The sequence below is a fragment of the Lepisosteus platostomus genome, chromosome 17 (assembly GCF_059453375.1).
Source record: "Lepisosteus platostomus isolate fLepPlt1 chromosome 17, fLepPlt1.hap1, whole genome shotgun sequence".
NCBI classification, from domain to species: domain Eukaryota; kingdom Metazoa; phylum Chordata; class Actinopteri; order Semionotiformes; family Lepisosteidae; genus Lepisosteus; species Lepisosteus platostomus.
Window position 1 is genome coordinate 9,009,385 of NC_142627.1, and position 16,412 is coordinate 9,025,796.

The 16,412-nt window shown below is 42.3% G+C and overlaps 1 protein-coding gene across 1 annotated transcript in view; it reads right to left on the reverse strand.

The window, feature by feature from the left end:
* galm (galactose mutarotase) overlaps positions 1-16,412 on the reverse strand; it is a 26,541-nt gene extending 10,129 nt beyond the window's left edge. The window contains exons 1-5 of the mRNA XM_088610447.1: positions 15,899-16,412; positions 15,326-15,480; positions 9,230-9,436; positions 8,043-8,124; positions 2,205-2,355 (exon numbers count right to left, since the gene is read on the reverse strand). Of these exons, the coding sequence (XP_088466573.1) occupies positions 2,205-2,355; positions 8,043-8,124; positions 9,230-9,436; positions 15,326-15,480; positions 15,899-16,097 (794 nt within the window). The 5' untranslated portion in view covers positions 16,098-16,412. The remainder of the gene's footprint in view (positions 1-2,204; positions 2,356-8,042; positions 8,125-9,229; positions 9,437-15,325; positions 15,481-15,898) is intronic.

The window sequence follows — 16,412 nt, forward strand, 5'->3', positions numbered from 1 at the left end:
GCGGATAAAAATCTATTTTTAAGCACCTTGAAAAACTCTCACATTTTTAATGTCTTTAAACTTGGAAATTATTTGAGGGACAACAACTTGTAAAAATCCCTTTGCATGGAAAATACTCCTGCACATACAAGAACTGCACATGAACTTACAAACACACAGACAGTGATGAATGTAACCACACGACTGTTTGAAAGACAAGCTGGAAACCTGGTGGCGTGTCAGCCAATGAGAGGGTTTGTGAAAGTAGGGCCCAGATTCAGATAAAACTGAGCAGCGCTGTTCCCTTTTTAGAAACTCGGTCTAACGGGCGCTAACTGACCCAGCCAGCCTGCATCTCAGAGGACGTGTGAGAGCATCTCTCCATCTCCAGATAGACAAGACCCAAAAAAGATATTGACAACTGCAAACTGGAGAAAACTTTCTGTAAACAAACTGTTTTTATTGATAAAATTCGTCCTCTTCACCGCTGTTAGGACCTCCTGCCTCTGGTGCAGGAATTATATTGTCGTTAAAACAATGCGGAGACCAAGGTCACATTTCCAGACAGGGAAAACCCTAAAATTCAGCTAGAAAATCAAGGCAAATAAACTTGTGCGCCTTCCTGTAGTGATACTGCAGGGCAGTGAAATTGCCCCCACACCCCATTATAATTGGCCTGAGGGTGGGCCTGCTTCAACACTCTGATGATAAAACTGCTTTCCTTTACCTTTTAAAGGGGAACTGCAGCACTATTTTTATAGACCGGTGGTCAGAAAGAATAAGCATTGATGAGTGCATTTCAAACCACAATAAAAGTAAAATACAAGTAAAACCTCCAATTGACATCACAAAATACCCAGGTGTGCATGGCGCCATTCTCTACGATTCCAAACAAGGCAACAAAATGTCCAGTGAGGTGAAGTGGCCTTATTACATAGGCCTGTGATTACAGTACATCTCTTTTAATCCAACAGAAATATTGCTCTCGACCTCCAGACGGTGTTGCAGACAAAAACTCACTACTTGTTAACTCTGCGTGCAGATCACGTCGGAACATCTCCGCAGTGATAGGTCTGCTGAATGACCTGTACTTATGCCCTTTTACATTGCATAACATGTGTCATACAGTGACTAGTGAGCAGGAAGGGAACTCTCGTAATTCATGGGAACTCTTGCTCTCGCCAGTGGAGTGACCAGGGGTTTGCGACTCAGAATTTTCACAAAGTTCACGACTTTGTGCTTAATTCAAAACTTAAACACAATAAATGTATTTTGTTACTGAGATGTAATAACTTGTCTCAGTAATTGGGACCACGGTTCCCTCTTAAATCTGCTGAGGACAACTCTGTTGATAACGCTGGCTGCCTACCAGCGCAACATTTCAGTTTGCATTTATTAGGAGAGAGCCCTTTCAGAAATACAGAGTAACGGGGCCTGAAGGAGTTTATTCAGGTCCCACCCCAGTGCTCTGGCCTGGTTCTGGGATTGCTAGTGACAAGAACACTAAAAATAATACATTCAAGGAGTTATTAGCTAGTAAAGCCTTCTCCTCTGTGAAGCAGAAAGTTTTTTGCCTCTCTGTTCCTACAGTGTCACAAAGAGAAATGGATCACTCAGTCGCAGAAGCTGCTGATAAGCCGTTGATAAACGGCAATTTTTATCATCAGATGAACTGGAGGTCTGTGCAACACAACAGTCCCAACAGAGACCATCACATTCTAACCATTCTTCTGCCTTCTTTCGCTCAGTGTTTGAAAGGCTTACGACTGACGCATAAAGCAGTCATTCTGTCTTTCTGGGCATTCACAGAAAATGAAAGTGTGTACTCAGAAAAACCCAAAAAACAAGAAATTCAAGCCACTTATCAGACTGAATGTTAAAAGACTCTTAAAATGAATAAGTAAATATAAAATGAAAATCTGACTATTAACTATGTGTCACAAAGTAGGACTGAACAATTTCATACAGTGTAAGCACAGCTAATAATGTTGCACCAATCTGTTTTAATGATTGCAGAGACTTTCTGGTCACAGTGGGAGTCCCGACACATCTCCAGACATGTCATGTTTTAGTTCTATCCTCTTTCGCCAGCACCTCTTTTTGTGTCTCTTATGGGGTCACTGATTGTGAATTAACACTGCTGGAGACACCCGCAAAAGCCGCGGTGAGGACAACTAACAGCTATTAGAAAGTCTCCCGTGAACGGCGATGGGGTTTTCACTGACCTTGCGCAAGGACGCACCAACCATGGATCCCCAGGAGACGTCAAGCAGAAGTTGTGGTCAAAGCCGGGGTCAGCCAGCTCCTTCAGACGCTGTCCAATCAGCACTGGTTTCCTGAGGTCAAAGAGTGAGTCCTGTACTGGAGCGATCTCCCCTGAGGAACACATAGGAAATGGCCAAAGCCATGAAGCTGATGTCTTGTTATTTTGCTTCAGGCCACAACATGTTTCAGGGGGTTAGGCTTAAACTCATACAAGTAATTCAAGCATCTTTACTCTCAGAATAATAGTTTCTACTAGGGCAACGTGGACATCTCGCATGCCTGTTAAGAAAAGTTAAACGCAGTCTGCAATGATCATCACACAAACCCATTTTAAAAAACGACCTCAGTGACTAATCATGCACTTTGCAAAGACGGCAGCAGTTTGTTTGTTTTTTTTGCAGCGCGACAATGCAAAAAAATTCAAGGGTTTCTTTAATTCTCATAAAGTTGCAATCTTACTGATAATAATAATCACTCCGTTGTCGTGGCGAGGGGTTAAAATGTTTTTCTAATTCAGTACTTGCTACACCCACTCTCCATACCCTCCAAATCCCCCTCCAGCTCTTCGATTACGTCAGACTGACTAGAAACACAGTTCTCAACTTATTCAAAGCAGGTTTTCCATTGCCAAAACAAACAGAAAGGTGGGACTTGTTTTTTACAGCATATATACTGTGGGTTGCATTTGTCTATGGAGCATAAAAAAAAACTCATCATTTCCAAACGGCAACAAAGCCCAAGACTGTTTTTTTTTGCAGCAGGTGAGCTGACTTTGGTCATCAGAGTAATGAGTGCGTCTGTCGTCACAAGCGATATGGGGGCTCGGGCGCAAGGAGGGCATCTATGGCGCATTCTCAAAAGCCGAGCAGCTTGAAGACGTGTGCTGTCCAACTGGAATGCTGTCAAATCAGGATGATCCCACAGGAGGGGAAACAAGTGAGGTCGCCAGATCCTCACTCCCGGACAATTAGCATACTGATCTGCGCCCCACACACCAATGCCCATTAAGGTGGTCTACGCTAAAGACTGATTCCTGGGTACAGAGGACATGTCTCCACTGTCGCCAAGTCTGCAAGAGGGGACTTATTTCAGCCCCCCACCTATCAGTAGCATGAAGGTGTCACCGTCTCGACACCTTCATGCTACGACAGGAAGCATGTGACTTCCTTTCTGGGTTTTTCTTTCTTCATTTTCTCGTGGCAGGTTATACCACCTCACCAGCGAGGTGCTTAAGTGCAAACTCAGATTCTCGAAGGATCAACTTATCCACATGACACCAACAACATTTAATTTCTTAAATCAAAACTACACAGCACCTGTGAGAAGACATTTGCACTGATAGGATGGGCTGTGAGTAAGATATCCGGTGTGGGGACATGTCGCTATACAAACTGTGAATTATCACTGAAGCTGCAAAACTGCAGCAGCTCCATCTTCAGCATTTTATCCTCTTTTGTGCTTTGAACTGAGGGGCGAATGTGTAGAACCAAGCAACTTACCAACTCTTTAAAGTGCCACTTAACCTCAGTGGTCAGCATTGCTGCCTCACAGTGCTCGGGCCCTGGGTTCAATTCTGGACCTGGGGTGCTGTCTGTGTGGAAATTTTATGTTCTCCCCATGTTCATGTGTGCGTTCAGTCCAAAGACAGCGGTAACTGGTAGGTTAATTGGCTTCTGGGAAAACTGGCCCTGGCGTGAGTGTGTGTGTTTGCCCTGCAATTGAGTGGTGTCCTGTACAGGGTGTACCCCACTTTTCTGCCTGGGATAGGCTCCAGGCCACTGTGACCCTGAACTGGATAACCGGTTATTGAACGTGATGTGATACGCCATGCCATTTAACTTGTCAAATCTATTGTATCTGTGCTAGGAGGCACCCACCCCTCTGTCCTTAGACAAGGCATTAAGCCATCACTCAGAAGCTGTAACAGATGGAATTGTAAGTTAGAACAATAAATAAATAGGCCAATAACAGACAATCAATGAAAATCCATAGAAGATGAGCTGACACAGGGAGAATGTTTAACAGCAGTGACAATCCATCTTCTCAAGAGTCCTTTTAGTGTGCTTTAATGAGTTCAGCTTGTTTTCTTATTGAAATCAGAGGCACAAATATCACCCATTGTAAATCCTTTAGCAAAAATAGGACACAGTAGGACACAGCAAACTGTTGTTACAATTACTTGTCCAAATTTCTCTTTGACATTGATTTATTTTTCTAAATGACAGTCATTCAGCGATTATGGCTAAAAAGGCCCACTACAGTGCACAAAACAAACACATGTCATATATTTTATGCAAATCCCCTTTTCTTAAGTTGTTTATTTTAAGGAGTACACTGATTTATCTTGATTTCCTCCCTAGTATTGAGAGCTAAGAGCTTTTGTAAATTTGCATTAAGATAAAAGTATCAAAGCTACAACTCCTGTTATAGCCGTTAACAATGGTGACTCAGTGAGGAAATGCCTGCCTGATTCGTTTTAAGTAAGGACAGTGCAGGCATTTCCCTATCCAAGCTGTGAAAATGCACCAAACAAAATCTGTGAAAAATGAAAAACAAACATGCCTTCCGCACAACCAGTGTTCTAGACCTAGAACAGTCAAATATCTGCCCAACAAAATCATTCCTGTGCACGACCTTGGTGCAACCAGTCATTTAATTATATAATTAAACTAATTATATCAATGAAAGCAATGAAACAGTTGGTAGCACATATTCCGTACTGGAAAGGACTAAAATGCCTGATACTGTATTTGCAACACCCAATACCTGGGCACTGGACAGGGATGGGTAGCACACCAGGGAGCCTCACAGGACAGGTAGGACACCTGCAGTCCCTCAGGGACAGATACAACACCTGGGAGCCTCACCGGGACAGGTAGGACACCTGCAGTCCCTCAGGGACAGATACAACAACTGGGAGCCACACAGAGACAGGTAGGACACCTGCAGTCCCTCAGGGACAGATACAACAACTGGGAGCCACACAGAGACAGGCAGGACACCTGTAGTCCCTCAGGGATGGATACAACACCTGGGAGCCACATGGGGTCGGGTAGGACACCCAAGAGCTTGCAGTGCTTGCAGAGAGAGCCATACCGCTCCTTCAACTATTTCCAGAAATCAGAAATCAGAATTTTGGGTATTGGTGTTATTTCATCTTTACTAAATTGTCTGAAATGATAGTTTAATTAGCACATAGTCAACATAGTTTGCACTAATTCAGTTCCACAAAAGTGTCCAAGAATGAGCTGAAAGAGACACAACAGACAAAACAAAACGTTGAGCTCAAAAAGCCCTTTTCACTCCAATTCCATCCTCCTGTGACATTTTCAACCCGAGGATGTGAAATTGGTGCAGATTTTCAAAAGCTCAGGGTGCAGCGAGAAATGGAGTAATTTCATACTTTCGAGCTGGCGCAGTTGAGTCATGGTTTGCTGCACTGAAAAATTATTGTTGAATCAAAAACAAAGCTTCTTGCGCTACATTTAAGAAGGGTTAATAAATGAATCACAGTGTTCCAACACATTTATTTTCTGTGCTCTTGGTCTGAGGGGTCTGTCATCCCATGGTGCACCCAGAGCTCCAAATAATTTCTTTGGATTTAACAGACTGCTGAAAAACAGCAAGATTTTAACCCAGTTCATCCAATTCTTGCTTACAGAATACAATCAATAGGTAATCAATAGGTACTATTTACTTCAAAAAATCTAAATGCCTACTATATTAGTTATTTGTACTGTATTGTTCCTTACAAAACTTATACTTTATTTTTAATTCTACAGGTTCAGACTCCCTCTAGTATGAATTAAATAAATCTGGTGTTGAAGGGTGAAAAGGTGAAAATAATGAATGTGTGCCTGTGTTACAAAAGTAGTTCATATGTTAGTATATCTTGTATATATACTATACTAAACATATACTTTATTTTATATAGGAACAAATAATAGGTTTATTCTATGCTGAAACATTGTGTTTTCTTTCTTCTTTTTTTCAGCATGGAATAAACCTATTACTTGCAGACCTGTGTTACACAAGGGTTTGTATACAGCATGTCTGCGTGCAGTGAAGCCTCTCTTGCGCAAGCACACTTCCTTCTGAAATGCGGTTGCAAACTGGACATGAAAAAAAGCGTTGTGGCTCAAAAAGGGTCAGTCACGGCTAAAGATATTGGCCGATTCTGACTCAGTAACCCTTTCCAATTACTTAATGCAATGACAGAGTGGGCTTTGTGTGAGACCCACCTCACCTGGGAGGGGTAACAATAAATCCGAGAAACTGTGTGAATGCCAACCCAACAGGCTTTCTTGAAGCACTACTATTTTAACCAAAACAATGGGTAAGTGACATGTACAAAGACACCACAAGCGTGTAAAAAAAAAACGCAAAACAGAACAAAATATTCAGCAGCTCAGTCCCGTGACACGTGTTTTTAAAGTTTCTGAGCTCTCAAAAAAACCACAGTTTCCGTTCAAGTGCAAGGCTCAGTGCTTCCATGGTGATTGAGCAAGTCGCGGGGTTGAGATAATTCACCTGTCTGACAAACACTGTTACAGTTTATCGTCCCAGTCTGCTGCACGAGTGCTCAGGCTGTTATTTACGTAATGTTGTTAACAATAGGAGCACAGCGTTTCATATTCAGACATACTGAATTTCATTACCACAATAAAACGTACCTGCATCTGTCTATCTGTATCAGATTTAGAAAGACACTTAGTTTTGGCAGGGGCGAATTCCAGAGCCAATTTCAAAAGCAGCGGACTCAAGCCAGCACCGAATGGGTTGCCAATCCATCGCAGGGCAAGCACACACACACCAGCACATGGAGATTTTGTTTCAAACTGATAGTTATTACATTTTAAAAATGGTCCTTCCTGGTGCCACAGCGACTTCTCACCAAATCACGAGCATGATCTTACAAGGAAACTCAATGCAACTAACCTGTGAGAAAACCATTGAAAAAAACAGTGTAATTTAATACACTCTACTGTGGTAAATTTTTCATACCATGGCACAATTCAGAAGTGACATGAGTCTTATCGCTTTTAATCTCACTTCTGTGTGGTTGAAACCAAATGCTACATAGACTATTTTCCATGTTTATTAAAAAAAACTGACATTTGATTTGCTCTTGACTGCTTGACAAAACAAACATTTAAAATTAGTCCATGCTGAAATGTTTATCCAGACACTTCAAAGTATAAAGTACATTTAAAGACCCATCAATGATAGTGACATGATACTCCGATCAGACTCGGGGCCTTTTTACACACTGCTTGAAACAGCAGAAAACGATTCTCTTGTAAAGCTACAGAAATCCACCTCTCTGTTCCCCATATCGCTGTTGGAATATTGTAAGTGTTTCTACAGAACATGAGAAATCAGAATTTTATTTCAGCTTAACTAAATTGTCTGAAATGATAGTTTAATTAGCACATCGTCAACATATTTTGCAAATGTTATTTTTTGCAGTCCAAGATGAACACTTCAGCAACCGGCAACACTGCAGTTGAATATCAAAAGAGGAATCTCAATGCTCTGAGGCTCATATCAGGCTGTAATAGGCCTCCAGAACTGTGATGTTGCCTTAAAGGGGGAATTATCAGTAGGGAAAGGTAGAGAATCTAAACCTTCTGGGAGTTAACAGTTTATAGTTCTGTTCCATCACACGTGAAAACAACAATACAACTGAAAAAAATAATCATAGTAACTGCAATTCTGGAAAATCCCAGACAGGTCATTTCAGTATGTATTTTTATGGAGGCAAAAAACGTTTTTTAGTCGTGCAGATGTTCACCCACCTGTGGGGATCATTGTGTCATCCACAGGCAGGTAGGCGTCTGCTGTGATGGAGACTTCGTGGTCGTAGATATCGGGCGTGCCCTGGAACAACACGAGAACTGATTTTTTGTTACTGTGCGGAGGACTAAGAATTCGGCTGCTTCAGTATTTACTCACTTCAGTTTCAGGAAACCCGGCAGTAATGCTGCTTTATGAAAATTATTTCTAATTGACACTGCTGTTCACAAAAACACAGTTTTTCCCCAGAAACAACGTCTAAATAGAAAGGACAGTTGAGGTTAATATGGAGGTAAGAAAAAAAATGAAAGTGATTAATAAACACAGATGAAATAGTGACTGTGCATGGATGACCAACAAACAGGGGTATCTAACGCCTGTTCTGGGGGGCCAGTGTGTCTGCAAGTTTTCTCAGTCTCTTTAAAGAAATCTGCACTGGATGCAATAGAAGAAGCTGTTAAATTGATCAATTAAACCAATAATGACCAATTAAGGACAAAGATACAATGAAAACCTGCAGGCATACTGGTGTTCCAAGATCAGGGCTGGACATCTGAACATAGCTGTCCCCTTGTTAAAAAAAGAGGACACCTGACAGTGAAATTCTTACTTAGCCCACTAGAAGAGTGGATATTACATTTACATCTTGTGTTGACGTTTAAAATATTCTTATACCATGTATGACCTTTTACATTCTGCATTCAAAGAAACGTTCAGTCCTTGTCTTAAATGCAACACTTGCAGTAACAAAAGATGCTGACAGGGGCTGTGCCTGGTTTCTAAAATGCCCTTGGAAGTGTTTGTATTTCAGAGCTGAGGAATCAGAGAACACTGCGTCTGTCTGTCTGTTTGTTCCCTGGATGACAACCTATAACAAACGTATTTCAAAATGACACGGAACTGTGCTTTACACAGTCCTGGCTCACAGTGCAGGTGCACAGCTCCAGTCCCTGGGCCTCTCGGGTTAGAACACTGGCGCTTTTCCAGGGATCTATAAATCCTCAGCATCCCAAGACCAAAGAAAAAGTGTTAAATCGGTCCAATTAACCTCAGGATCAGCTCAATGAGGTTGTTAAGATCAAATTTGAAATAAAACCACCGACACTTTGGCCCCCAGGGACTGGAGTTGTGCTCCATTTATTAGCTGTGTCACAGTGCAAAAAAAATAAATAAATATTAAACCTCTTACGTGGCCTGCCAGGTTAAAGTAGGAATGGTTGGTCAGGTTGACGGGGGTGGTCTTGCTGGTCTCCGCCTTGTAATGAATGGACAGCACTTCCCCTTCCAGGACATAGGTCACTGAAGCTCTCAGCTCCCCAGGGTAGCCCTCATCGCCATCTGGACTGGTCAGGCAGAACCGCACGCCGCTCAGAAGGACTTCGGAAGTCCAGATGGCCTGCAAAGAAGTGATCCATTGGGAGCCATGCGGAGGAATGCTGACAGGAGCCCACAGACACAAACAACTGGCCTCAAAAGCCTTTGTAATGGTAAGTGAAATATTAAGACAAAAGGAACAGTATACAAGTACAGTTAGAATGGTGAATAAACGTCTAAAGGGCACCGTTAGGAGAGAACCAGTCAGAAAGGCACAAAAAGAAAATAACAACAAGAGAGGCCTGTGAAACCAGGAGACAAAAGGTGGCATGAACTACTGTCATTCAGTAAAATATTTAAAAATATGCAAACTACTCAAGGTCAAAGCTGTTAAAATTGACCCTCTGCTGCCTAAAAAAAACACAAACAAATGAGATGCCGAGAAGGAAATAATTCTGGGTCCGTCTCTCGGTTTCAGGTGTTAATCCTGCTCCTACCTGACAAGGCCATATGGAACTGGTGAGTGAAACATCTGCTTCAACTACAAAAAACAACACTTTCAGACGCCTCCAGTGCTGACGTTCTGGCTTTGTTCGCCAGGAATAAAATCAATCAGTATCTACAGAGACGGACAGGTTTCAGACTGCCTAGAGAGCAGCTGCATTGGAACAAAAAAAATATTCTCCAAGCATGAATGCAAACATTTTCCTCCTTATAGCAACCAGCTGTCCCTAAAGAGGTTGTGGTAGCCTAAAGTTATAACTCCTACTTGCAGAACTAATCCTATTGTAGGAGATAGTGTTACAGGTGCCAAAATATCCAATCCTGCCAACTGCTCAAAGGAACAGACAAAGAGAAGTTCCAGTGCCTACAAAAACAAGGATAACTGGCCTGAAACACAGTGTAGACAAAACGCCTACAGCTGGTGCTTTTAGTTCTGAGACAACTAGGCACAACTGCATACCTCTCCCAATTCTAATTTCGATACTTAAGTTCAACTGCTTGGTTTACATACAGGACACATTCGCATGCAGGTCACAGTGTTGAGGAGAATTCACTCTATACTATGCAAAGCCAACATCCGCATTAAGAGGAATGGATTTAATTGCTTAACTAGGAGACATGATATGACAAATGTGTGAAATTCAAAAGGTCAAAGAATTCTGGTGAAAAAATGAATTGAAACAAAGTACAAAACTTGCCAAAGTTAAAGCCATAGAGGCTTCTCAGGAGTCCCACTATTTGTTAGGGTATTTCCGCAGATTTGGTCCTCCCAAATCTTGTGGGCACGCACACAATCAAACTGGCTTGCACCTTATCTGTCTCATCCGTGTCAAACCATTTTCATAGTTCTTTTACAGCAGCCTGAGAAAGGTCAATGTTCGTTGTATGAAAAAAGCAATAAGGAAGCAAACCTGATTGCTGCCTTTGCTAGTTACTGTAGATAATTCTCTCAACTGGATTAGAAACTGGAAACTGACATAGAAACACAATTCAATCACAACCAAGCAGAAACACTGATTTACTATTGAGGATGGCACACTTCTGCATTCATACCACACCCAATCCTTCTTTTTAAAACACTCTGTATATTTACTCATAATCGATGCCCACTAAGATAAACCCCATTTACATGGGTTCATAAACTACAAAGAGCCCAAAGAGCACACTGTGAGCCCCTTTCCCACGGGTTACAGCATGGGGCACAAGCAGGACTGAGTCAGCAGATTTTACTCAAGCACACATCCCAGTGGGTGCATCGTCATCATCAGCTAGGTAGGTAGTTCCCCATCCCAGTCCAGGTGACCCTGCCGGGTTTCCTTCCTGCCCAACTTCCTTAGATAACAGAAGCCTTACTTGAGCTAAGAAGTTGCATCACTGGAACATTTGCGTGATGTTTCTAGGCACACGTTTGGGAATTTGTTTCACTTACAGTGCACAACTGTTAAAGCCCCAACGTGTTAAAGAGCTGGGAAACAAAACAGCTCAGATGAACACTGTTCATTATGACAGGAAGGTGAGCTCGGCTGCAACAAAAACCAGGACCAGGATTGGGATTAGCACTGATCTAGGATGTGGAGGAGAACTGTGGGAACCCCCCCACCACACCCACTGAAAAGGACCCAGAATACCCCTCTGCAACAGGAATGATTGGCGACGAGACGGGAATGAGAGATTATTTTTAGCCCTGCGCTAGAATAGGTTCTGAGCTTCCCAGCACATCACCATGTGGGGGGAAAAAAAAGAAAATCTGATCCAACAATCTCTGGCGTAGACCGCAGAACCGAATTTTCAAACCTGAAAAAATACGTCGTCACTAGATAGAGGCACAATTAGATGACAGGGAGCACAAATCTGGGCTGTTGTTGTGTTTGGCTTCTCTCTACTGTACAAGATCGTGTGGTACAATATTATACCAATGAACACCATGGCATTGCAAATCTTATACATACCTAAACAGAAAGGGTGTTACCAGAGTTACCACAGACTAAATAAGAAAAAAAAAAATGTGGTTAGACAAATGGCGTGAAATGTAATATGATATATTTGAAGACCACTTACAATATCCTCCGTACGTATTGCTTATATAATTTAAGATCTGTAGGAAAATGTACTAGCCATTATTGCCAGATACACTGAGCATGTATTACATTTGGGGACTCGCACAGTTTTTGACAGTGTCATCAACGCAGAGGCAAAATGGTTCACCAAGACCACAGAAAATGAACAACTTCCCGTTTCTGATCTTAGAAAAACCCGTGTTAATGTGAAGCAATGACGGAAGGCTCCCAGCTGTGACTAAAGCAAGTCATATGTCTGGCGGACGTTCAGCATCAGCAACAACAGTTAAACAGCATTTGCCTTGAAAAGCAGCAATGACTCACAAGTTGTTGATGTGAACAGGGCTCCTGGCCCTCAGAAAGCATGTAGTGGCTAAGAGGGTAATGTCAAGTAATGACAGCTGGATTGTCACGGTGCTGTGCTATGGCGTCAGTGGCTGTTTGGGTAAAAGGTTTGTTTGAACCAGTGTATTTTAAAGACAAATTGCTTCAATTTTCTGAATGCTTCCTTGTACCAATTCTGACTCTACTTTTGCTATGTTATTTAAATCCCCATGAACTAATCTGAATGTGAGGATTGCATCTCAAACTGGAATAAAAAAAACTCTTTCAGGACTTTGAAACACAATAATAAACCTCCTAACCACCTTCATCTCAGGCTAAAAACACTTAGATGTGTTTATGAATAGAACAGTTTTAGTTCGACTGAAGGCCCTAACTGCTCTTCTCTGAATGTCTGTCAGAATTTTTTTCTGTCTGGACTTCCCTTCCTAAACTACACGAGTCAGGCAGCTGCATGTGAAAAGGCTGGTCTCTTACACGTTTATGTGCAGAGATTTCAGACATAGGACTATGCTCTCAAAGAAAACCTTAGGACAACATACAAAGGAAGGTTACACAGTGTGGAGCTGAATCAGTGTGCAGTAGGGAAGAGTCAAATGGAATATGTTTCATGCTGAAAAGTAGAAAAAATAAAAAAAATAAATGTTTCATAAAACATTCTCTTTGGGATATTGACTGTGAGAAAGCACAGACAGCGTACACATAAGTACCAGATGTGGAAGACAGCAGTAGGCTGGCCCATTGAAGGTGCTTGTCAAATCAAGTTATTTATTCACCAGTCATGGCTGAGGCCTTTATGGACTTCAATCCATGCTTTAGTTGATATAGTGAAGGGTGCTATTTGCAGATCCATTAGAACACTTTATTGGGCTTTCAATTGATTTCAACATAATTATTTTCAAGAGAACATCAAGGTCCCAAAGCTACATTGTAATGAGTTACGGCAGAACAAAAGTACAAACAAAACTGCACGAATTGATCAGCAGGATCTATTGAGAGATGACAAGAGGCAGGAAGGACTGAGGAATCGCAAAGCCAGGACCAATTCAGCATGACTTCACATCAGCTCAGAAAAAAACGAGACGTAGGTTTGAGACTTGCACTAAACCAGGAAGGCTTTGTTCCTTCCAAGCTTGTAAACCGCATTCAAGGGAGCTGACGACTCCTAATAGCTTCTATTAGAAAGTTTTGAAACCATCTTCTTAAAAAAACTAATTTGGTCATTTCCCCTTCAACTGACATGATGACAAAACGTTTCAATGAACCAAGAGTTGTGTGCGCTTTAATTCTGGAGACTTTATACAAACAGGTGCAGCTGGATTCCTCTTTTTCGAGGAAAGAACAGGATTCTTTAACAAGGAACACCCAAGTAACTCCTAAAGGAAACAACTGCAAAAGGCGAAGCACATCCAGACCTTCATCTGCAATGACCACAGTCTTCCATATGAAATACAAAGGATCTTGGTGGGGATTTTACATTCTTCCTCTGCATTTTAAATATGAGCTGAAAACCTACGAGAGCCGTATTTGATGCACTTGGCTTGGTGTGGTTCTCCCGATGAGACGAAAGCTACAGTAGCAAAGATTACGTCACTCGAGCAAAACTCATTCAGGGAGACTCCATTCCAATAGTGCTCCCTCTAGTCAACCTGGACAAATTGTTGCCCACATGCGGAGATAATCCAGGGTTTGATCTGCCTGTTCTTCCTTTGTCCCTCCCCATTTTCTCATTTGTTAAAGGTGAATTCAGAGCCACCAGAGACACAGGCTGGATTAAAACACATCACTCCATTTAGAGGCGTAGGTACTATCCTGATAGGGGGCACACAAACATCTTCTCTTCGGGTACATTTGCTTCCATGTTACTGTACTTTTGAATAACACAAAAGAAAGGCATAGCAAACCTGCAAAGGCAGGCCAGTACACACCCCCAGAAGCAAGAATGACACTGAAAACACTCACAGCACTGACTCGTTTAACGAAATTCACATCATGAGTCAAAGTTTCGTTAATAGCAGGCATGAGCCCTAAGTGAAGACGAGCTTTAACAGAACGCAAGTGAGACTCGTTTCTGTAAATTCACAACTTTCCACACGCAGCGTACGGTTCAGATGCCCTGGCACTCTCGGGTTTAATCAGATCAAGTACCGAACTGAGAGGTGGATTGAATTAGTAACCACCGAAGCAACCCAATAGATCTCCCGGACCTCTGTGAATCATAGAAGATCTCTGTCAATCTCTACCTTCATGATTTTCTTTTTTGTTTCAGTTTAAAAGTTAAGAAGCATCATAAAATTGCTCTTACTCCTAACTCCCTCTTTCCGTGACACATACAAAACTCGTGTAGGTAGCCTGCGAAGGAACACGGCTGTCATGGAGGGACATGTCCTCCGTCCACGACTCTCTTGGAACTCAAACGCAGAAAAAGAGACAGAGTATCAGACAGGTGCTGTTCCTTTGCTAATCAGCCATCGTGACCCCGGTTCAGTCTGCATCTGCTGTCATTGACTGATCCTTCTGAAAGGCTCCCAGTCAAACCTCTGCTAGGGGTTTCACCCATCCCGGCAGGAGCTACAAGACTGTCCAGGACTTTCTGACACCACCCAAATAATGAACATGCAAGCTGCTGTTGACCCCACCAGTACACTGATGCATAATTAGAATACCGAAGTCTGTGGTTTTCCATCATTGGCTCACTGGGCACATATGTCAACCGCAATTGAAATAGTGAGCAGACAGGTTAGTTCATAGGAGTCCCCCCTGGCTCAGGACTTTGACACGCTTCTGAGCCATCTGCTTATTCATTTTCAGAGGGCAGAGTGTTTTGGCCGCCAGTGAATACCATGATTACAGAAGGCGAAGTGCATGAAGACATCGTGGAGAGTGTTACGCTGACTGTAGTTCTGCGCAAACCGACTGGGAGAACAGAACTGTGAGGATATCAGGAGGAAGAGAGGCGGAACATCCCACAGCAGTCTGTACACAGGCTGGTCAGGTCCACATGTCAAATCTGAACCTTCTGTGCTTTAAGCAGGGCTAACACAATAAAATGTTTTAGACTGCTTTACCTTGTTGAAGCCTTTCAGTCCTCCATGCAGAGAGTTGGGCCCATTATTAATGGCCAGCTGATAATCCTTTCCATCAACAGTGAATTTTCCTTTGGCAATCCTATTGGCTACCCGACCCACAACAGCTCCAAAGCACGCAGGATTGGACAAGTATCCTACAAGAAAGAAACATTTCAGGGAGTGTTTAGAGCGGTAGTGCTGAGATCCAGATAGTGTCCAAGCACGACCAATAACTGCCTGGACGGCTTTCATCTCCCAACACCTCACTACCAATCGTGTTTTAAAGTGAAGATTCCTCCTGAGGTACAACACCGGCACACATACAGTAACACCAGCTTTCACTGACCTAATAAAGACGCTTTCGCAGAATTTACAATGTATTTAAATACAAATAAGAACAAGCCTGCTAGAAGCGTGTTATCGCACACTTCACAATGAAAATCTCCGGCAGTCCACCCCAGACTTGTCAGCGGATTTTAACGATGGATGATTCTCATTCTGCATTAAAAAACCACTTTCATTGCACAGTGATGTGGATCTTGGCATGAAAAAAATGCATGAAACAGAACCCACCTTCCAGATTATCGAAACCCAGAACGATGTCATCAAATTCCCCTCTTTTATTTTTTGTCTTCAAAGATGTAATAATGCATCCCAGAGATATGACTTCCAGTGTCACGTCCTGGGATTTTAATTGAAATTTATCCACGCTTCCTTGCCCTGGTACAACGCCAAACTCTGTTTTTGTTACTTCCGTCTGAAGAGCTGCCATATTCGAAGCGTTTTGGTCAACAGTAATCAATGTGTATCTTGCACAAATCTGGAAGTTTAACAAGCATGCACCCTCAACTGTTCGTTGACAAAAGTTTTCTGACGCTCGGGTATACAAAACTAGACTACGTTAAATTAAGCACAAATCTAATTCTGAAAAAGAAACTTGTAGTTCCTTGTATTACCTTAATGTATTTGCTATTGATTAATTAAACCTCCACGGGCAGCTGTTCCACACGACATGTTTTAGTCTTATTTACATCATCAGCAGGCGACAGCTGGTGTGTTTTGCAGAGCAAGTGCAAAACGTGTTACC